The sequence below is a fragment of the Lissotriton vulgaris genome, chromosome 5, assembly GCF_964263255.1.
Source record: "Lissotriton vulgaris chromosome 5, aLisVul1.2, whole genome shotgun sequence".
Lineage (NCBI taxonomy): Eukaryota > Metazoa > Chordata > Amphibia > Caudata > Salamandridae > Lissotriton > Lissotriton vulgaris.
The window spans coordinates 842,018,067-842,041,870 of NC_141693.1; the positions used below are offsets into that span (position 1 = coordinate 842,018,067).

The 23,804-nt window shown below is 45.9% G+C and overlaps 1 protein-coding gene across 2 annotated transcripts in view; it reads left to right on the forward strand.

The window, feature by feature from the left end:
• CCAR1 (cell division cycle and apoptosis regulator 1) overlaps positions 1-23,804 on the forward strand; it is a 1,290,009-nt gene that overhangs the window by 1,149,721 nt on the left and 116,484 nt on the right. For both annotated transcript variants that reach the window (XM_086922386.1, XM_086922387.1), the window contains exon 24: positions 19,852-20,057. In XM_086922386.1, coding sequence (XP_086778512.1) covers positions 19,852-20,057 — 206 coding nt within the window. The remainder of the gene's footprint in view (positions 1-19,851; positions 20,058-23,804) is intronic.

Sequence of the window (23,804 nt, forward strand, 5' to 3'; positions counted from 1 at the left end):
CAATTTATAGACGATTGTTGCAATTGGTGTTGCAATAATTAGCAATGCCAATAGCTCAAACTTAATTAATGCGAGACCTATTGCATTGCAAGTGCTTGTTACACATGCTGGTATCTTTGATAAAGGGAGGTGATGTGGCCTAGCCGCTAGGACTGCTGGCTTTGTAACTGTAGAACCAGGTTCGAATCCTCGTTAGGAAAACCATGAAGTCATCTTAAATCGAAGAGGTAACGTGGCTCACTTGTTAAGTACTAAAAGTATGATCCAGAGGTGGTTCATCAGCTGCTTCAGGTGAAAAATGACTTCAAAAAGTAAAGAGAAAACAATTAAACATGTGCAAGGAGCATATGAACAGCACCAAAGCATTTAAATAAAAGTGGTCATTCATGCATCGTTGCTATACACTGGTCCCTGCAGTGCCAATCTCCCACAGTAATACAATTACATGACAATCATGAATTATTAAACACGTTTCAGGTCTTCCAAAACACAGAGGTGTCCCTTCTTCAACCTGCGTAGTTTCCTGATTCCCAACAGTGTTCCCTGGCATGTAAGTGCACTGCTAAGACATAATCTCTTTAAAACCACCCACGGTTATTAATATATGATAGGCAATCAATCCTCTATTCTTAACATCAGAGTCTTACTACAGCGCCAGTCTTAAGAACCTGCATTCAACTGCACATGTTTTCTTTATTCAAACAGTTATTTAACATCGCACCTCCTTCATCGCCAACCTGTGTCAAGGTACCTGTCATTAAATGCGAAAAAAACTTTCTTACAACACTTTGCGGGGAGGCGGAGGACCACATTTGAATTGAAGCATTTCCTCCTATCAATAATTTTAATTGGCTGAGGTCAGGTGCACTGTAACTCAACACGTACCAACACATGTTTGTCTCCTAGTTACATCTGCCGTTTAAATATGTGACATAATAAGATTGGAAATTTGATAGATAACAATGTTACTATTAAGGCCGAGAAGGAGAGCAAGCTGTGACAGCTTACCTGCTGCTGGTGGAGTGGCCGCTTATTTAGTGGGGCACAACAGTATTATGGCGTTCCTATTGTGCCAGCCAGTTCGCTGCCATCGCAAACCTGTATCCCAATTTGGAAACACCCATGCAGGCACTGGCAAATGCTGTTTACACTCTTTTCTCACCTGAGCAATCCTAGCTTGTGTTGCAATCAGCCAATCAACATATTTGCTTTTCACCCTTCTTCCCTCGTACTGGCACTGCACTAGCTGCAGTAAACTCAGATGAGCACAGTAGCACAGCTCGCTCGCCAGGCCATTCCAGTAGTCCTCAAAACTGGCTCACCTTCAAAGAATTGACTCGCCTTACCAATTGGGCGAGTACATTTTTCGAGACCTGCCCAAACTTTTCCAGCGGGAGTTGAAGTGGATGTGACTTTTTCTTTGGAAAGTTACCTGAAGAGTCGTCAAACTGTGTCATAGTTGTATGCAAACCAAAGAAATGTGTGTCCTATGCAAACGTGTTCCAAACTATAACTACCTATTGGTGACCGCCACTGAGTAATCTATTTTTATATATATTTGAATCTCTTGTAACATAATCCTGACGTTTTTAGAATCTTTTCTTGACATGGACCATGTCTTTTAATATTGCCTAGTGACCTAAGGATTGATGGAAAACACCAGGTGCACCAAAATCAACAAACAATAAAAAGACAGGAGATAGAAAGAGGAACAAATAAAAACTGTGTGTTTTGGAGATTGTTATCTTGTGCTTGGTTTTGTTACACCTCTTGATATTCTTTTTTTATTCAGTGAATAGCTTGTCATCAAGTATATATTGCGTTTTCTTTTTGAGCTACTGCTGAGTTTTTTGCTGTGGATCTTTGGTGCAAGTTTTGCACTTATATACACTGCACTGAAAAAATCCACAACTTTCTGTATCATTTCTGGGAAATTATCTCCCAGTAGAAATGATAGCACATTGGAATGTTCATCAGAAGGGACTGATCTCTGGACCTTCCTGAGAAACATCTTTTTGCTTTTAGAATAACACTCAGATGCAAAGAAAATATGACCCGTGGTTTCAGATGACTGTGTATTGGCCGGAGGGGCCTGATTCTATCTATGACTCTGTTCATAGAAGTCCACAGGTTAAATCTCATAAAGGAAACATTTCTGTGAGCATCTGTGCCTTGCAGAGTAGAGAGGTATGGTTGGTTTTGTGGTTGCAGCTTGCAAACCTAGATCCATTAAATTATTTTGACCTTTTCCCCACTCTCCCGCTGTTGTTAGTGATTGAGTAGTACATATTGCTTTTGAGTGTTAATTTGGAGGTTGTTTGGTTTGGATAAGACTCCACAGGAATATCTGCGGTGATAAATTAAATTTCCTAGCTTCTTTCTCAATGGCTTTGTTACGATTGATGAATTTCTTCCTTCAAAAAAATATTAGATGGGATGAGCATCCTTTGCTATGTTTGGCTGCAATACCTTGCACCATTATGCACTGCAATACATGTGAACCTGAAGATAAACTAGTCACTGTTCTGTGTAAGTGAGTACTTGACAGCAGAAAGCGGGTTGCTGTTAGGAACAGATTTCTCTGGGAGGAAGCTGTCATATCTAGTCTGTCAGATGAGGACTGGCTGTATCATTGTGACCAAGCCACAAAGATATATCCTACAAGAGACACAAGCTACTTTAATTTAAGTTCCTTCATTAGATATACCATACTCAGAGTAGACTGAAAGTACTGTATCAGAATATAGACTTGTAGATGCAGTTAGGCATATGCTGATGATGTTTTTCCCCATTTTTCATCGTAGTTCCCTAAGTTAAAGCAGTATTGTATGAAGGGGAGGAGCTCAATTGATCAAAGTTCCCAGAGAGGCAATATGGCAGGGTTGATCAAGAGGATCCCCATGAAGAATAAGACATGTCTTGGCATTGCTCTGTCAGGTCGCTGTGAACTGATTTGGGGCCTCTGTGCTGATGGCACGAGGCCTTCTATTAGATCTGATCAGTTGTAATGATATGCAAATTTCTAAGCAGCACCACAGATAACCAGACAAAGTGACATCTAGGCTCTTGTGTTAGCATATTTGGACAATTCCAATTCCTCTAAAGGCAAATGTGTTAAGTGTTTCTACTGATAAAGTTGATTAAGAAGCAACGGCTGAGGTGGGTTGTTTTCAACCTTTGAAACTGATTTGGTTATTTTGAGCTAATTAAGTAAACATGGCATGTTTGTCTATGGTCATCATTGTAAATATGTGATATACAATACAATACAATACAATACAAAGATACTTTATTCGGTTTTACATGTGTTAAAAATCATAAAAGCAACATTACAACATAGACATGAAAATAAAAATAAAAAAATAGGTAGCATGATCATTACCCCAATTTATGTACAATCCATTTCATTTACAGAGGCGTATAAAATATATCAATAAAATACAAATTTGATACCAAGGTTAAAAAGGCTGTCAGGGCTCTTTTAAATTTCTGGATTTTAGTGCTGATTTAAGAAATCCAACTGTATATAAAGTGCTTTCGGGTTTTAGCATTTGCAGGTAACATAGGGCGGGCGGACCTGTTTAAAATTTAATTTTTTTAACAAGGGTTTCAGGAAAAACCTCCGGGGAGTATTATAAAGGGGGAAAATAAATAAAAAATGCACCAAGTCCTGCGGAGACATATTGTCGCAGCCGCAAGAAGGTAACCTCTGACCTCTATATGATCCCCTGGGTATGGCAAGTAAAAGATGATAATAGCCCAGCCGGAACCTTGTTAATAGAAACCGCTCATGATTTGTAATGAGACATATTAGGTATGGCTCCAATTAGGAATGTGGTTTTAAGCATTAAAAATTTGTGTATGCTAGGTTTTACCAGTTCCACCTCATCTCTAGCTAGTTTTTTCATTAGCATAAAGTTTTATTTGACAAACTCTACATCAGCGGTGACAATCAGGTCTGGATTTGAGAAAAGATCTGGACGCCCCAGCCCAGTAAAACAAGTTTTTAGATATTTAAACCAAGGTACATTAAGCATGTGATCCTGAGGCAAAACAGCTGATGATTAAGAGCTAGGTCTTTGTTTAGCCAGCACTTCAGCCAAAACAATAGAGGCCGTAGTGCTATGATATCGCCAATATAGGGTATTCCAGTTTCCTTGTGTATTATTAGGTTGGCAGTTCCCTTGGGTACCCCCAGTAGCTGTTTCAAGAAGGTGTTCTCCGCATTCAACTGATGCATACCCCCATAGTTCACTGCCGTAACTACCCAGGGCGATATGCTTTTTAAGTAAAAGACATAATTTGAAAGCCCTGAAGTTCTGAATTGTCGCAGCAGTGTCTGGACATGACATGAGACGGGCAAATAATTTTAATGCCCTAAAGTAGTTTTATGATCTCTCAATAATAACTGGAGTTACCGAGCTCATTGTTGCTTCAGATCAGTACGCCCAACACTTTTCTAACCCAAAATGGCATCACATTATGCGTCACTAAGTGAAGAAGCCTACTGTACTAGTGTTGTCATCAATCCCTGAAATGTAAAGTATTTATTCTGGGATCTCACTGGCAAGCTTAAGATAGTAACGCAGAGGAGCGAGACTGCTCACGGGGGCCAATTCCTACGTAAAGTCTGCGTTGGACAGCCAGTGGCCTAACAACACATCAATTCGGTTGGCAAAATGTATTTTTTCTAATTTCACTTGGCATCATGCTTTTTTTCTCACCTCAATGTTGACTTCTTATAGGCACCCCTACAAACCCTTCCAGTTGTAGGCATCATGTTGAGGCAGAACTAACTTCCAGTAAACGGATAAGCTAAAGACCCTGGTTATAAAAACCACCAAATTTGCAAATAGGGTAAATTCCCATTCCACTGAGTTTGTTAAATAAAACTGTTTTATTTGTTTTTACAGTGAGCTGCGAAATTGTTGTTTAGTGCTTGTGTTAAATACCGAATGTGTGTTATTTAGCCTATGTGGTAAATACTGCACTCGATTAATAGAACATGCTCAAAACATCAGGAAATGCTGATTTTGTTTCCGGAGTGAGAAAATCAATCTCTAGAGAACAAAACACAGCCAGATTAACACACAAAAGTATCTTAGGATACTCCGAAAGTACACCAACATCTCCTTCCTGTGTGGGAGTGTGCAAGCATTAATTTTATATGACTGATAAGAGTGACTCAAATCTACCTGAGCGATTTACCTCACTCATCTATCATTCTCATATAATAAGCCAGCCAGGCAGTGGAGAAGAATTAGAAATATATTTATTGGCCATAATATTCATCTGCAGATGGGCCCTGTCAGGTCTACACTCCAGGGAGTAAAACCTCGCCCAGACTGGAAAAGTACTGGGCTCAGCAGAGGGTGAACAATGAACTCATACATGAGGCATCTGCACCTGCGAAGGCAACACTGTTATCACCCCTCAAGGCCACAGAGCCGAAGCTTTGCTACTCCAGGGCATGGAAACATTTCTGCAAAACTAGCTCGAGGCAAGAAATGCTGAAACAGGGATTTTCTGCTCATAAGGGAGGGGGGGAAACTGTACCATGAGACATTGGAGCTGCAGAGCAAATGTCAGCATCAGAAATCTGTCTGCCATAGACAAGCTTCTCTCTCTTATAAGAAAGTATACAGAAATATCAATAATAGGAACCTAATGGAGGGAAGGCAATGCACTAGAACAAGTCTTCTAACTTAGAAGGCAAAAATAAGACAAAAGCTTAACCATTACAGAAACAATTCTATCCAACTGAAGCTTGCATATTACAAAAATAGCTCAGTGGGTTGCAGCACATGAATAATAGGCTGTAACTGCATACTGGTTAGACACATGTAATTTATTTAACTGTTTTGTATTATGTGTATATATGTGCTTTGATGTGTCCGGTACTTTTATGAATTTTATCAAATTCGAATAAAGGTCTTTTGAACTTGAACATTAGGCTAACATATTCACAACATCATTAGGATATTCTGTAACAGGAAAATTACAATCTATCAGACCCTCCTTTTAGCCTAATGTGGCTAACATAAGTGCAGCCTTTATTGCTCAAAGGAGGGACTGTACAATTCTAAAGGAGAGAACGGGACGGCATCACTCATCAATCAAATGTCGGGAAATGAATTACTAGGATGAGCATGATCATAGAAGTAGTGCAGCATACTATAGGACAGGAAGTGCAGAGGCAACAAGTAAAAGAACAACCCCTGCAATACCTACTAAAACAATTATTATTCTCTGGGTGTGAGGCACCCTCCTTTTTGACTAATCTAAGTATATGTTCTCGGGGTACCATTTGCTCTATAACACTATGTCATGATCGGACAACTTAAAAAGACATCACAGTTCAAGTCATGAGCAGGAATTAATGCAAATAATATCAAACTATCATCACCAGAGAAAACACCCTATTGAATTATATACTTAGTGTTCACTTGCATTATCAGCGAGGACCTGTATCTAACATCCATATCTAACACCCGTGAAGTAGATCTTTGTCGGGCTGAGAAATGTTTTTTACTAGACTACTCAAAGTATACTAACCCTCACAGCTACTTCCATAGGGCAAGAATACAAGCAACATTTTTTTTTCCACCCTTGTGTGTGTATGAAGGCAATGACCCACACACCCAATAATCTGCAGTACTATAAGTAACATGTGTCTGGTGCAACAATGGAATACTACATCATCCTAATGAACTTCCCAGTACTCCTCCTCGTGAGGAACTAGGGTCACTCTCATGTGGTGTTGGAATAGTACTCATGAGGGTATGCGCCAAGCAACAAGAAACTAATTCTCTAAAGAGAAATATGAAAGCAATAGTTAGGATACAAACAAACACAATATTAAATTTGTAGACCATGTGAACCAAATTTGGACAGGGGCATCTGGACAAGGAGCTGCAGAGGCAGCTCCTCCTGGGGAAAAGGAACATTCAAAGGGACTCATTTTCCTAGCTAAAAGTCCAAAGTAAACTAGGGGAAAAACAGTTCACACTGAGGCCAACCAGAGGGGATATTCTCCCTTCAAGGGATCTTCTCCCTGTGTCCGTTAAAGCCTCACAGGCAGACTTCTATTGTTCATTCCCTAACTCCCACGACGGAGTCGCACAGCTTCACGACTCAGAGGAACACTTAATCTGGGCCCAGGCGCAATCCTAGTGTCCCACCTGACAATGTCTCGACAGTGCACCAGGGCTCTTCCAGCAGTCCACCCCTAACACTTTCTTTAGTCCTTCCCTACTTCCCTTACTCAGCCCTTCTTCCGGTGCCCTGCTCTCCTTTCCTGGGCCACAGATTGTATCGAGTGCTCCCTCGCACCTCTGGATCTGTGAACAGAATGGGGGACTCAATGGCAGGGGACTTATCCGCTGATGTTTGCTCACTGTGATCAAGAGAGACCTCACCACTAGCAATCAGAGCCGGCCTCTTCTCCTTTTGATCAGGCTCCTCACCTCTCAATCAAGCATCCGAGAAGCGTATTTGTCATCAGCGACGCCCTTTCTCACCCACTCATCATAGGGCAACAGAAGCGAGACCCTCTTTACACGGCTAGCATGGGTGCCAGACTTATGGCCCCGGATCCTGAGTGCGGTTTGGGTGGCAAGCAGCTCCTGCCTCGGCTCACTTCACCTCGGCTCCAAGCAAGACTTCCGCTTGTATCTTCGGATGACGACTCAGTCCCCATGTTGGATGGTGTGTCCAGGCCCTTCCGGTTGCGGCTTCAGTGTGTCTGTTACCTGCTGATGAAGGGAACGAAGATCTTTAGTCAAAGCATACAAATAGTCTGTCAACAAAGGGTATTCAATATCAGCAAAACAATTTGGGACACCCCAAACATTTGCTAGGCGGTGTGAATTGGAATGAAAAAAACATCTCAGGCCTATCAATAAATTTGTTCCTTACAATAGGTAATACATTACATATCTGACTTTTCCACTGTATTACCTGTGGACGGACGTATGTGTTAACTGAATTCTAAGAGAAGAGAAAAAATAAAACAAAACAGACATGTTGTATTCCCACATTTTCACTTGAGAACCCTCAAAAAGGGAATTTCAAACCGCTATTCCTATAGCATGCACACAGCGTCTACTTTGTGAACCTTCACTGTTGTGCAAAACTTCAAACACTTCTAATATTCTCTGTTTTTACTCAAAACAACTTTATTTATTTATTTATTTTTTGCTCATGACCATGCTCACATATTATAGAAGCAGCAGGAAACTAACTTCTACAAAGCTATAATTTCAACAGAAAAAATATTTTGCTGAGGATATTTTGCTGAGGATCACACAAGCATCTTTCACCTTTTTCACTATGTAGACCATGTCAGCTCAACTATACAGGCTAAAAGATAAGAGACTTGTGATACCTGTGCACCTTTACTCAGTGCTGCACAATAATGATGTCGTTACCTAGGAATGTGAAACAAGAAAAAAGTACAGAACTATTGTTCCCGTCAAAGGTCAAATAAGGAAACATTAGTCTGGGGCGTCTTCTCTAATAAAGACTATCAGTTTATTTTCACAGACTAGCTAAAAAAGAACTAGCAATGTACTCGCACGACTACAATAATGGTGTTATTACCCAACACTTGTAGACAAAACTACCCACATCTAATTCCCCTTTTAGAGCAAAGCAGGACAGGCTAATAAAAATTTGAGAAGAGGAGGGAGCAATATACATGCTACCTAGTCCTAATTTATAGGAGAGCTAGCGGGGAGCTAGCTTCCTCCCCCATTTTTGACAGAAGGAAATCTGAAACATATTTCACTTCAGTCAAAACCATCAACCCCCGGGTGTAGCACTGGGCATAAACAAAATTGTAGGAGATACATAGCGCTTTTGAGAGGGCTAGAACATCTTTTAGCACATGTACAAATGTCATTGCCATAAAATGATGTGTGTGCCTATTAATATCGAGAATTCATTATAATTATTTATCTATTACAAAACACACTACTTCTTTTGAGGCCTTTTATTCCCATGAAGGAGTAAGGACAAGGAAATGGTAAAAATCCCCCATAACCAGGCACTATGCGACATTCATTAGGGAATACCATTTAACAAAATAGACATACACTGCTGAAGTGTTGTCTGTTAAATTTAGGGACCAGAACAAATTCCCCACAGAGGAGCTTGTACTAGTATCAAAAATAGAATTGTCAAAACGACACAAAACAGAAACATACATAAAATAAGAACAGGCATACCAAGGCAGCAGGTATACTGGCTGTGCTAAGCACAGAAAGCATAGACAAATGCCAGCAGCACATGCAAAGGAGCTGTGACACACAACAGAATGCCATGCATTTCATGCACAGTGAGCCTGCAGCCCAAAACCCAGTATGCTGGCCTCCTTAATTTGTCAGCCTTAAGATCGATCAGCATACCTACCACGCAGAACAGAACAAACAATGCACAATAAGCCAAAGAAAACATAAAACACACAATATTTACATGTGTATAGCATAAAATAATACGCAATAATACATATACCAAACACAAAAGCCACAAAAAGGAAAACACAATATTAGTTACTCAAAGGACTATATCTTTCTCATGCATGTCATGCATCATGCGGTGTCAGTGCACACGTAATCTGTCTAACACAAAGTTGCATCAATACTCACCATAACACAGAGATAATAATATTTCCCATTGCACTGAAACGAAACAAATCAAACCACAAAAGAAAAAAACAACAACACACAAAATATTGGACAGAAAGGCAACCACTTAGTAAAAATACCTTATACAAATACTTACTTTAAAACCTATGCTTGGAGCTCATTCACACCCTAACATCCTTTCAATGTAAAAAGAACCCCAAGTTCTCTTCTAAAAAAAACCCCTGTCTGCTGTCTTAGACAGGACGAGCCCCCAACCTCCAGCCAAAAAGACAAAACATTTAGCAGCATTAAAAAGAGAAAAAGATATACATTTACTTTCACAGCTTTCAATTGTCATGAACCAGAACCACAATCCATCCTATTGCACCAAACTCTTTCACATTTTTTGCCAGCGGCATTTTTTCTGAAGTCCTCCATTGTGGTCTACGGCTGTTTCCGATGTAAATTTTCACCTATGTACCCAGCTTCCCTGGTGTAGGTATCCTAGTTCCTGTGGGATTCCATGGATGGGGTGACTCTCTAACCATCTGTTTTCCATAGGCTTTCTTTAGGGTCCACTGGGAAGGGTCCTTCTTCTTAAAAACAAATTGTGCTGCTTACCTTTTGACTCGCATTGAGTGCGCGGCTGTGTTTCCACTCTGCACATAGCCTCTGTGGGGTTGCAAGGTACTTACCTCGGGTAGTTCTTTTTTTCCCCTGCCCTCCTGAGTCTTCTGGTCCAAGATCAGACTTTGGTCGCAGTTCACATTCCACTACTTTAGTATATAGTTTGGTCCTCCCCGGAGACCACTGTGTATCTGTGCTTATTTACCTGTATAAATTTGAAATATTGTTGTATTGTGTTGATATCGCCTGGCAGGAGATATGCCAATGTGTTAGTGAGTGTGTGTATAAGAAATATAACTATTTTTATAACTTTTCTGTGTGGTTTGTTTGTTTAACATACACTATGTGATTAGTTCTGGCAAAACAAGCTGCCTAACGCTAGTTCTGGACTAAACCTGAAGGCTGCTCTCCACAGCTACCACTTAGAGAGCTTTCCATGGTTGTCTAAGACCACTAAAATCACAATAAGGGTTGTCTGGATTAGCACAGGGTGCTTCACTTATATAACGGTGCACCATATACTAAGCCAGCCTCCTAGAATGCATATCTGCCTGAGGAGTCAATTTTCTTCCACCAAAGAAGGGCATCAGATGTCCCATTTCACTGGCAACCTTGTTTAAACTATACTAATCAACAGTAAATCTTTCACTTGATGTGGCCAGCAGGGGCAGCATGGTGGACGCGCTTAAGTAGTGCTCCGTCTTCTGTCCCAATAATCCTCAACAGCAATCCTGTGTGGCTGCAAACTGACGGACCCGAATGGTGGGCGCTGATCTCTGGACACCCCTGGGACCCTGAGGAAGCCATTGTGCGGACCGGAGGGCGCGTGGTCCGAGATGGCGTGAGGTGTGGCTGCTTAGCTGCGTACTTGCGGTAAGTGTAGCCGTTTGGAATGCCGAGGTTGGGCCGGTGTATCTCTAGACCCGGCTGGCATGTAAGTGATTCCCTGCGGTGCGTGGCCGCCAGGGAACGCACCAGCCCCGGAGTACTCCCGGATGCTGTTTGTTTAATTATCGCAGCCGAGAGACTCTTGTGGCTGCGTAGGGAGCTGTACAATGATGGACGGGCCGCTTAGTTAAATGGAACGCCGGAGCTGGCCCTAGACTCGCTCACATCGCACACCTACAGAAGAGCAGGGCGGGGCAACGTGTAATGCAGTCAACCTCCCCTCCCCGGGGGCAGGGATAAGCAGTGTGCAGCCCATCCTGGACATGCATGTACTGGCACATATTTCGGCCGCGGCCTGAAGGCAAAGTACGCAGCTCCCGGATTGTCACTACCGCAGAAGTGGAGAGCTCATGAGCAGCAGACCATTTAACTTTGCAACTAGGAGCCAAGGCGGGCATCCCACAGAGAAAGAGATGGTGAGCCAGGGCTGATGTTAGCTGGGAGGGGTACATAGAGCTAGGAAGACCCAGTCCATGCATTGCAGCCCATATAGAGGGAAAGGACTTCCACTGTTGGTTGCGTTGATTGGTGGTCAGCGCTGGGACAGCTAGTGTGTGCTAGGGACAGGAGTGTATGACTTTTTCAGTACTCCTGCTACCGGAGCCACGTCTAAAAGCAGTGGAGCCATCGGACAGTATATTGCCGGTGGGAGCCCTTGTGCAAGGCACCTAACCAGAGACATAAGTGCATGGTGGGATGAACTGACGCACCTGGGCTCTGTTGATAAAAATGCCGGTGAAAGAGGCCCTTGACACCGCTCAGGAGGGCTGGGCAGCATTGACCCGTGTGATATCATAAAGTGCGGTCTTGAGGAGTGCTGATAAGCACTGAATTGGGTGCTGCGGCGAAGTGACCCTGCGGGAGGCTCTGGTGGTGTGGAGGACGTCTCCAAACGAGTACCAGACAATGGGACGTATTAGGGGGACTAGGTCGAGGGCCTCCTCACAGGTGGCGGGGTCCTGCGATGCTGATCCACCACGTTCAATGAAGAAACAAATGACTCAGGATGCCCATCTGGATACTATATTGCAAGCCATTGAGCACTCTAGCGCATCCATGGAATCTAAACTGGACAAAGTGGCTCTGGACCTCAACTTACTACACGGGGATCATCGGAAGCTGAAGGATCGGGTTGAAGCTGTAGAACAGGATATCGCTGAATTGCAGCCTGCCACAGAGTTCCAAGATAAATAGCAGAATGCTCACGAGGCTCAGATCCGGTACCTAGAGGACCGCGTTGAGGATGCAGAGGGGCGCTCCCGACAGAATAATGTCTGACTGATTGGACTGCCGGAAGGTGCGGAGGGCCAAGTTGCGGTTGCTTTTCTGGAATCCTGGCTCAAGACCATTTTGCCTCATACTCAATTCTACCCCTTCTTCACCAGCGGATGCATCGTGTTCTGGTAGGAGACCAGCCCCCGGAGACAGAGCGCGCCCCCTTTTCTTCAAGCTCCTACATTTTAGAGATGGGGATTGAATACTTCGAGAGACCAGAAAATCAGATGCTATCCAGTATGAAAATGCCACGGTGTGATTTTTTCCGGACTACACAATAAAGGTTCAGTGTCAACGGGGATCTTTCCTACTGGTTAAGCAACAACTTCAGAAGCTCAATCTCTCCTGCTCGCTGTTATTTCTGGCCAGGCTCCGTGTAGTCTCGGATGAGAGGTCCAGGTTCTTTGATACATATCAGGATGTTTGGGACTGGCTGGAGACATCTGGTCTGTATTCTGGCCCGAGACCTGCGGGCACTGCTGCTAAAGCATGGACTGGGGAAGTTGGTGACAGAGGGGCTCGGAGACGCCGGCCGAGACCGCGGTTCCCAGGGTTGACGATGGTGCCTGTTCCGTATCAAATCCGTAAATTGCAGCAGGACATTGTTCGCATTGCGGAGAAGATGACCGAAGTAACGTTGCACGAACACAAAGCAAACACTTCCTATCTTTCATCAGGGGGTGGAGGCTCTTCCCTGATGGACTCTTCTCATAAAGCATCTATGAGCATGCCAGATGTTACACCCCAGACTGCGGATGGTATCGTATGAAACTGACTGATTTGAAAATACATTGCTGAGAGCTGTGGTTTGCTTTGCTGTGATGATCTCCTGAGTCCTCTGAGGTCTGTGTGTTATCATGTTGTGGGGTGGGGGTCGGCCAGAGGGTTCCTGGGGGTGTTGAGGTTGATACAGTTGATATTTTTTGACTTCTAAGTTGGGTTTGTGCTATGGCAATGTCTACTAATTGGTGTTTGGGTGGGGACTTCCAGAATGTACCCTACATGGTGTCACAATCCCTTGTTCTCCATAACCTTTCGTAGCCAATGGGGCAGACGGCTATGTTGCAGTCTGTTGCGCTTGGACGATTCCCCGACGTTTTGGGGGTTGCCCTGATTTGTTTTTTTTTCCTCCCCGGTTAGTATTTCCCATTTCCTTTATGTTGTAGGAGCCTGGGACACTGAAAGCGTTGTGGTTCACGACAGACTGTTATGCAGTGAGGTCGGGGGCAGAGGGATCAATATTCGTTGCAGTATGCTTTTCTTAGCTTTGTCATGGATCACGTAATAATTACCTGGAATTCCTGTAGATATGCTGTGTGTTCCTATTTAAATGTCATAATGTGCATATAGCGTTATTACAAGAAACCCACCTGAATGCAATAGAGGTTACCCGATTGCAGCGTAGATGGAGAGGTAAAATATATAGTTAATCAAAAAGAGACTAGCTTATGCATTGCGAGGTTAACAAAAGTCAAGGACTCAAGTATGTTTCGTCAGGGGGTAGGAGCACCTGGTGAGTGTGCTCATGAAGCCCTCACCCACCAACCTAGTTGGTGGCATGCTTCATCATCGGGCCCACCCAGTGACACCTAGCGTGTCCCGGGTGTGCTTCGACGCCTGATTACAGCGGAGCAGGTATGTCGCTGAGTGTGCGGTGAAGGGTGTTATGAATGTGATTTAAAACGGCTTGGCGGGGGTCCCAGTACCCGAAGGTGAATTAATTTTTAATACCTGAGCCACCGTCAGCGGTTAAAAATAAGGCTGTTGGAGGTTAGAGGCGAGTTACGACCTCCCACATCCATTGGTGGGTCAACATGTTTCAGCCAGTGCCTTATGAATATGCTGGCTTTCTTCAGGACCAAATTAAAATAAGTGTATGTGATTAAACTAGTGGGTGTGTAATTCAGACTATGTGTATACACGCCCTAAAGTGTTTTTCTATGTGTGAGACACATAGAAAAACACTTTAGGGCGTGTATACATGTTGACGGAAACATGTTGACCCACCAATGGATGTTTAATTCACCTTCGGGTACTGGGACCCCCGCCAAGCCGTTTTAAATCACATTCTTAACACCCTTCACCGCACACTCAGCGACATACCTGCTCCGCTGTAATCAGGCTTCGAAGCACACCCGGGACACGCTAGGTGTCACTGGGTGGGCCCGATGATGAAGCATGCCACCAACTAGGTTGGTGGGTGAGGGCTTCATGAGCACACTCACCAGGTGCTCCTACCCCCTGACGAAACATACTTGAGTCCTTGACTTTTGTTAACCTCGCAATGCATAAGCTAGTCGCCTTTTGATTAACTATATATAAACCCCGGGGATAAGGACTAGCTTTCTGGTCCTCTCTCTCTCTCTTGATACGCGAGGTAAAATATATGCCACAAATTACTCCATGTTTGCTAGGGAGACCCTTATCTGGATACGCCTGAGGTCACCCTTTGCAGTAGATGAGGCTTGTGTGGATAAGGAGGGCAGATATGTGTTGGTGAAGGGTAAATTGGATGGGCGTCCTGTATTATGGGTTGTGTGAATGCACCGAATGTGGACCAGGGCCAGTTTCTATGTCAGCTGTCTCTTGTTTTGGGAAGGTGGAGTGAAATCCCGTGGTTGCTGGGAGGGGATTATAACAGTGTCTTAGACGTGGTAGTCGATAGATCCTTTCCCCCACTCAGGTCCACGACCGCGACAACTAACTCCCTGGCACTGATTGGATGGGCTCGGGATGGGATCTGGTTGACGTGTGGAGGCAACATCACCCAGGGGAGAGGATGTATTCCTTTTTCTCTGCACCTCATAACTTACACGTCAGGCTGGACAGGTTCTTTGGGTCCCCCTGCCTCCTTCCGTATGTTTTTAAAATCGGAGTACTGGGGGCGCACGCATTCCGATCACAACCCTCACTGTGTTGTGCTGGCTTGGAAGGTTGGGATCCCTGGTGTCCCCACGTGGAGGCTGCAACCGGCCATGCTAGAAGATCCTGTGTTTTTGGATGCGATTAGCGAGGCGATCAGAGGATATTTTTAACTCAACACGGGGACTCCCTCCTCTGCCTTAGTGGAGGCTATTAAAGTCACCCTAAGAGGGAAATGCTTGGGGTTGGGCTGCGGGCTGAAACAACAGATAGCGTTAGACCTGCTTGTGTTGAAAGACGTTTGCTGCTGTTGGAATCTAAGACTGTGACAGATGCTGGGGGGCTGGCCAACCTACAGGAAGCGCAAAGGAAACACGCAGAGATGCTTGAACGGCAGCGCTGCCTTAACTTTGCAGCACACTCCGCATCAATACATGCCAAAGCGGATCGCTCTGGGCCTCTCCTCGATTGGCTGATTAAACAGGAGCAACCAGGTGGGCTGATTACAGCTCTTCCCTTTCCAGGCAAAGCTCTTCGATTCACATAGTTGGAAATCCATGGTGAGCTGACGACTCATTTCATGAAGCTGTATAAAGCTGGTCCGCAGCCCTCTGAGGAAACAGTTCAGCAATTCTTAGGGTGGCTCCCGTTCCCAGTCCTGTCACCTGAACAGCGAATAGACCTGGATGCTCCGCTAACACTGGACAAAGTACTGGGAATAATGAGGACTCTGCCTTCCGGCAAGGTCCCTGGTCCTGAAGGCCTTCCCCACGAATTTTATAAAACATATGTGGACCCTTTGAGCTCCCAGCTGCTGTGGGTATACACCTAGGCGTTGGAATCTCTTGCCCTCCCTGTCTCAATGGTGGAGGCTACGTTGATTACGCTCCCCAAACCAGGCAAGGACCCTACTTCCATGGTGGCGTATCATCCTTTGTCACTCTTAAATGGGGATTATAAGATATTAGCGGGCATCCTGGCTAGTAGGTTGGTGCCGCTAATTCCCAGTCTGGTCCACCAGGACCAGAATGGGTTTGTGCCAGCTCGCAGCATATTTCTTAACATACAACGACTGTTCAGGGTGATGAATTGTGCTACTACGGACTGACCAACAGCTGGATGTGCAGTGCTGGACCTGAAGAAGGCCTTCAACACGGTCGAGAGGTCTTTCATGTTTGCCGTGCTTCATCAATACGGATTTGGGCCCTATAGACTAAATCTTACTGAACTGTTGTACGCGGCCCCTACTGTCTGATTGCGGATGGGTTCTCTTTTCTCCTAACCTATTTTGATTGTGCAGGAGACTCGTCAGGTTAGCCCCCTCTCACCCCAATCTTCGCTCTGGTAATTGAACCATTGGCGATGGCACTACGTATCTCGGCATCAGATTGGGTGATACCCCTTGGAGATGGTATACATGCTGTTTCACTTTATGCAGACGACATCCTGCTGTATGTGCAAGTATATCCTGGATATCCCGCAGGTCATCCTCTCCACATTGACATCTTTTGCATCATTTTCTGGGCTAGGGATGCACTGGGGTAAATCTTGTCTATACCCGTTTAATTATAATACAGTGGATCCGGGTTGGACAGTGAATGGGACGGTGGTGAAGTGGCAACCAGTGGCATTCAGACACTTGGGTGTTCGTATCTACCATAACTCACAGGACCTTCTGGATGGTAATATCTCACGGGTGGTTACAGCCCTAAGTCTCAAACTGACTTCTGGAAGACACTTCCCCTCTCAGTTATAGGTAAGGTGGAGTTAATTAAAATGGTAATGTTACCAGGTCTTCTTTATTATTTTGGTCCCTTACCGCTCCACCTAACCGTGTCCTTCCGATCTTTGAAGAAGATCGCCCGTGATTTTATCTGGAACTATTTGCAATGACAAGTGGCATTGAAGAAGTTATATCTTCTTCGCTCAAAGGGGGTGCTGGCTCTACCCAACTTTGAGCACTACTACCTGGCGTCTCAAATCTTGTGGGTGGTGAAATGGGTGAAGGAGATTAATTTGTCAGACTTGGCAGATCAGGATCCTCGGTATTTGCTAGACAGGATCCTTTATTTATTCCATCCCTGTAACAAATTGAATGAACCTCTCCCTTTGTTGCTATCGATAGCACGGAAATGCTTCCGCAGGGCACTGCGTCTGACTTGGAATGTACTGCCATATGCACCTAGTGTACCTCTACTGGGAATGCTGACCATGCGGGGACATGTTGGGAGTATAGAACTTGCCCCATGTGTGGAAGCTGGAGTAACCACCTTAGGAGACTTATATGTAGAAGGAACATTACAGACGTTTCTCAATCTCGCAAATGAAGATGGTGTATACCCCGGCCAATTGAGATGAGACGTTGTTGGGAGAGATGTGGAGCAGGAACCCCTGACAAATCTCCTAGTGCAATATGTGCATGTTATGGGCACGGGGTCCCACTTGGTGAAGTGGTTCGCGGACTCGGATCAGGGGACCTACTCTGGCGGATTTAACGCCGTTGCGAGTTAAGTGGGAGGCAGATCGGGGGAAGCCTTATTTGGAAAAGGAATGGTCTATGGTCCTGGAAAGACCGAAGCAGGTTCCTAGAAACGCCCATTTCAAGTTAATCCAATTTCATAATGTGCATAGGGCAAATCTCTCCGCAGATAAAATCAATTGGTACTTTAATAGACAAGATGAGTTCTGCCCGTGCTGTAAGATGGTGGGTGCAGATATTGTACATTTGCTCTGGTCCTGCCCAGCACTGCGGACTTATTGGGAGGTGGTGTTAGATGCATTGGGCACTTGCACAGATAGGGAGGTGTTGTGAATATAGGAGTCGTGCATCATTGGTGTGTTTCCTAGAAATAAAAACACAAAGCCTCCGCCAGGTTTCTTGATCTGAGCTTTATTGTGGCTAAACGATTGATTACTCGTAAGTGGAAGTCCGAGGAGTCCCCTCCGACGAAAGCTTGGCTCCTCTCCATGCTAAACTGGGTGAAGGAGGAAGCGGTTTCCCTGATACGCGAAGATAGGCTGGGATTGCAAAAATTTCCCATCTCCACTGGGTGGAATACTATGCTGTGTGCGCGGCAGGGGCTTCTGGTGCCGGAGGTTCACTTAGATGACCCCCTTCCTGATAGTTAGTGAGATTGGCTCAAGTAGCCCGTGTCCCGAATGGTGTGTTGATATGCTGACAGAAACCTCTGCCCACCTGACTGGACGACATTTACTCCTGGCAAATGGATTGTGAACCCTTAGAGCAGTTGAAAAGACCTTGTTCTGCCGCTAGGAGACCTTGGTTCCCCTCGCTCCTTTCCTGTGGCTCTTACCTCCCTTCCCTCCTCCTTCTCCGATATGTGGGTTTTATTCTTTTGTTGGTTGGTGTTTATATATAAACGTTTGAATAAATACACTGCTCCACGTGATATGGCGAAGTGAAGCCATACGAAACGTGTTTATGTAAATCGTTACTTCTTGTATAAGTTGCAGTTACTTTGCGCCATAAGGCATTCGTTCAGATTCTTGACGGTGGGAGGAAATGTTTTGTTTGACGGGATATGCCGAATGTTATTGCCTCTATCATTTATGCTTACTGATGTAACCAAGCAGTTATATCGTTGCTTAATTATCTGGAATTTATGTTTACCTATTTTTTCTGTATGTTGCTTTCTCTGATGATGCACTGCTTGTATTCATTTATACAAAACAAAACATAAAATCTTTAATAAACAGATAAAACAAAACAAAAAAAAATAGTAAACCTTTCCCTTAATAATCTGTGCAACCGAACTGGATCCAACAAGTTTCTAGCACTCAAAATCTTCTCTTCTCATGTTAATTTATCGTCAGATACAATCCCCAAATATTTATACAGGTTAACGTGGAATAGGTATGAATTCATTTACCAGCACCGTTAATTGTCGGGTTTACCAAAAGTCATTGAGTTTTTTGAAAAATGAATCAATAATTGTGTGCAGGAACAAAATAAGAGATGCCCCCTGGTAACATTATAGGTTCCTACGCTCATATGTGGAGAACATGAATCGGACATCCAGCTCTCCGCTGGAGCAGGGCAATGTCCCGGCGGGAGTGGGGTAAAGCCTCATAAATAATGCAGAATCCCCTTGAAATCAGAGACCCATCGGCAGATAAGGCAAACCCTGACATGGGGCTGGCGAGTTTATAAAACCGACAGGACTGCAATGAAATGGGGTAGCGATTGGAAGGGGGGGGGGATATCCTTCTTGACGACAATGTTATTGTATTGCGATTTCATTACTTCCAGCCAGGGCTGATGTTTCAATATTGCAATTTTTATATTATGTCATTTCTGGCGGCGACAATGTACAGTAATTAACAAGTGAACGCATTTGCATATATATATATCTTTTGTACTTAAGTAAACTGAAAAATAAAGTTTAAAAACCAAAAATATAAAGGTTCCTTGCAGTATCAATGTAATAAAACTAAGATGCTATTTTTGTTCTTGTATATAATTCTTTACTTGAATATTACTTGAATGTTTCAGCGGAAGACACAAGAGCAATAACGCAGCTTGAAGAGTGTAAAAAAGGTTTGTCTGAAGAACTGAAAGTAGTGAAAAAAGATTTGACCTTATTACAAGAAAGTTTGGCGGCATCTGAAAGCATGAATGTGAAATATGAAGGTCAACTAAATAAAACAGTTCAAACTTTGTCCATTGCCATGGAGGAACTTCACAGTGTCCTAAAAAAGGTGAGTGAATGTACTAACCTATTCTCCTTTTAGCTTAGTATCGCAATCTTGAATACCCTTGATTGATGCTGGACCACATTACTTGGAATCATCTGACGGTATTATTCATGGAAGTGAAGAACTTTTGAAATGGAAAATCCCCACACCTACTTCCTGAGGTGCTAATTGCAGAGTTAACCAAATTGAACCTTAATGTCATGGTGACCAACTGTTTTCTGGAGGCATGAGAAACAACCTTGATTTTTGCTGCCTGATTTGTAACATGATAAACCAATGCTCGATGCCGGATCTCGTTTTCCTGGACCTACAGTTGCCACATATGTGGTTCCTCATGTTTATATTTTTATTGTTAGCCAATCTCAATTTCGATGGTTGGTATTCTTTGATTTCCATTGCTAGAATTTGATTCAGACATGGGCAGTAAGGGTGAATTGCTAAAAATGAAATCTTTTTTCTTTGGTGATTTGGCTGCCTCATTTAAAGGTCTGTACATCTGTCGCAATTCTTTGAGGGAAGGTTATATGCTAAACCATACAATGAACAACTGGGATTCTCCATCTGTGACTGACAACCAGTAGACGGGGTGCATGAAGTCAAAATACTTCTTACAGAATGATATTAACCATTTGAAGGACTGGGGCAGCTACTGGCTACAAGAAGTGTATTATAACTTTATGACACTAGCAGTTCCACAGTTTAGTTAATTTAAATCATGGAAGACCATTGCATGGATGTTGATAGGGGCTGCAGATATGATTTTGCTCTCTTGTCTTCCAGCTGTGCTTAGGCCAGAGGTGTTCAAACTTTTTGATGCCGAGACCCCCCTGGCAAAATTTTGTAGGCGTAAGGACCCCCTCCTGACAAATATTTCTGGAACCTGGTACTCATCCTCGACAACCATATACGTCTCCAATTCCCACAGTAAATCATATTTATGCTGGGGAAATAATATTAAACAGTGTTTTTAGCAAACCAAAAGTTTGTGGGTGACTGTGAATTGGTATCAGAGGCTTACAGCTCAAAAAGACTTACCCAAAAATTCACAGTGGTACTTTGGGTTCAAGCCCTGCGCCGACTGCAACCGACTAATGTCAGTTACCGACCCCCATCGCCGGTGCCTGCACTGTTTGGGCCTGGACCACGACGACAAGTCCTGCTCCGACTGCCGGGCCCTGACGTCTAAGGCTAGAGGGGAGCGGTCCCGTAAGCGACTCGAGCTTCGGCAGTCTGCCCCGTGCCGCTCGAGGTCCCGGTCCGAAAGGAGGTCGAGGGACCGGTCGTGGGGCCGGAGCCCCCACAGTTCCGGGAGTCGTCATCAGTCTTCGGGCTCGAAGTCCTCAGGTAAGAGGCACAAGAAGTCGAAGGGGCACCATCGCTCTTCTGACTCCCACCGACGCTCGCGCGACGCGGCCGGCTGTTCGGGTGACACCGCCCACGCGGCTCCGCTGGAGCCGCAGGTGTCGCGGCCTGCCCCACACCCGCCGGTCCCTGGGCAGGACGCGACGCCGGGGGAGATTGCTGACTTCCTCATGGCCATGAGGTCGCTCGCTCCTCCGTCGGGTTCCGCGGCGCCTTCGGGCCAAGCGGTTCCGACTGGGTCCTCACGCGGGCCGGGTGCTTTGGCACCGGCGCCGTCCGGGGCTTCGGCCTCGGCGCCGTCGGCGACTTCGGTCCCGACGCCGCAGGGCCCCACTGGGTCCGGTTCCGGATCCGGGTCGTTGCCGGTCGACTTAATGCCGGCCCCTTGGGTGTCGCCCCCGGCGCCGTCTCTGGACGACGTCGTCCTTGGTCCTGTCCTCGTTTTGGGTCGGCCGCCGGAGCGGCGCCGGTCGGCACCGCTCTCGCCGCCGCTGGGAGATTTTTATTTCAATGACCCGGCCCCATCTTTTGAGCCTGAGTACCAGGCTGTGGGTGATGAAGAGGATTGGAAGGGGTCTGAGGACCCTCTGGCACGGGAGTGTCAGTCTTTTGTGGACTGGACATGAGAGCTTGGGGAGGCCAGTGGGCTGGACACTTCGCCCGACACTGGCTTTGTCTCCCCTCCTAGCGTGGCTATGGAGGAGGGGGCTGCTTATAGCGTGGTGCTGATGAGGGCGGCCAAGGCCCTGGGCCTTGAGCTCCCCGTCGCGGCCGTGAGGACTAACCTCCTCACTGAGGTCCTTAAACCGCAGTCAAGCTCGGCCGAGCCTCTGCTGCCGTTTAATGAGGCATTGTCAGACGTTCTTTTGGGCACTTGGTCCAGGCCCTCCACAGGACAGCCTGTGGATAGGAACGTGGCCAGACGCCACCGCCCAGCTCCGGGTGACCCTTGCTTTCTGTCTACCCATCCCACCCCTGAGAGCCTGGTTATCCAGGCCTCAAATTCCCAGACCGCATTCCCGTCGGCTCCCCCGACCGGGAATCTAAGAGGTACGAGAATTATGGGAAGAAGATATTCTCCTCCCTAAGTTTGGGATTGCGGTCCGTTAATACCGCGTGCCTCTTGGGCCGCCACACCCACTCTCTGTGGGACACTGTCGCGGACGTGCTGCAACACTGCCCGTTGGAGGTACGGGCTAGACTCGGCCAAGCCCTTGTGGAGGGCCGGGATGCAGCACAGTATTCCATCCGGTGTGGGCTGGACACTACCAGCTCTCTGGGCAGAGCGATGTCAACGACGGTGGCGATTCGTCGTCACGCCTAGTTGAGGTCCGCCAATTTCTCGGCCGATGTCCAAAGCACACTTATGGACATGCCGTTCGATGGCCGTCGCCTCTTTGGCAACAAGGCAGACCATGCGCTTGAGCGCTTTAAGGACTTCAGGGCTACGGCCAAGTCATTGGGCCTCTCGGCCCCGCGCCAGCAAATGGGTGCCTTTCGCTCCTTTCGTGGCCAAGGAGGGGCGCCCCCACACGTGCCGCCAGCCACGCTCCGCAGTCTAATATCCAACGCGTGGCAGATCTGAAAACCGCCGTGGCGGTGGTCGGGGTCCACGGCGAGGCCAGTCCACACCTACCCCTGCAGCATCCGCCTCAAAACCTTCCTAGTCAGTGTTTTCAGGCCCATGTGACGCCAGTGGGGGGCAGGGTTCGCCATCACCTCCACCACTGGCGCACTGTCACATCGGACAGGTGGGTGCTGCAAATCGTCCGAAGGGGCTACTCCCTCCCCTTCGAGACGTCCCCTCCAGCCATGCCACCGCGGTGCCACAGCGTGTCGGGGGATCACTTGACACTTCTGCGGGAGGAAGTTACGGCCCTCTTGGCCAAGGGAGCCATCAAGCGCGTTCCTGGGCCAGAATTAGGGTGTGGTTGTTACTCCCACTACTTTCTGGTACCCAAGTAGGGCAAAGGGGGCCTACGCCCTATCTTGGACCTACGGAACGTCAACGGCTTCCTCTGGAAGGAGAAGTTCAAGATGCTGAAGTTGGCTCAGGTCTTAGCTGCCCTAGACCCTGAGACTGGATGGTAGCGTAGGACTTGCAGGACGCTTATTTTCACATCCCGTCCTGCCGGCCCAACGGCATTACCTGCGATTCACGGTAGGCCACGAGCACTTTCAGTTTACCGTGCTCCCCTTCGGCCTTACCAGTGCCCCACGGGTGTTCACGAAAGTGATGGCAGTGGTCGCAGCTCATCTGCGCAGGTCAGGGGTTTCAGTCTTCCCCTACCTCGACTTCTGGCTCGCCCCAGACAGTCGTCAGCCACCTCCAGACTACGGCCGACCTCATGCACCTGTTGGGGTTCTCCATCAATGTGCCGAAGTCAC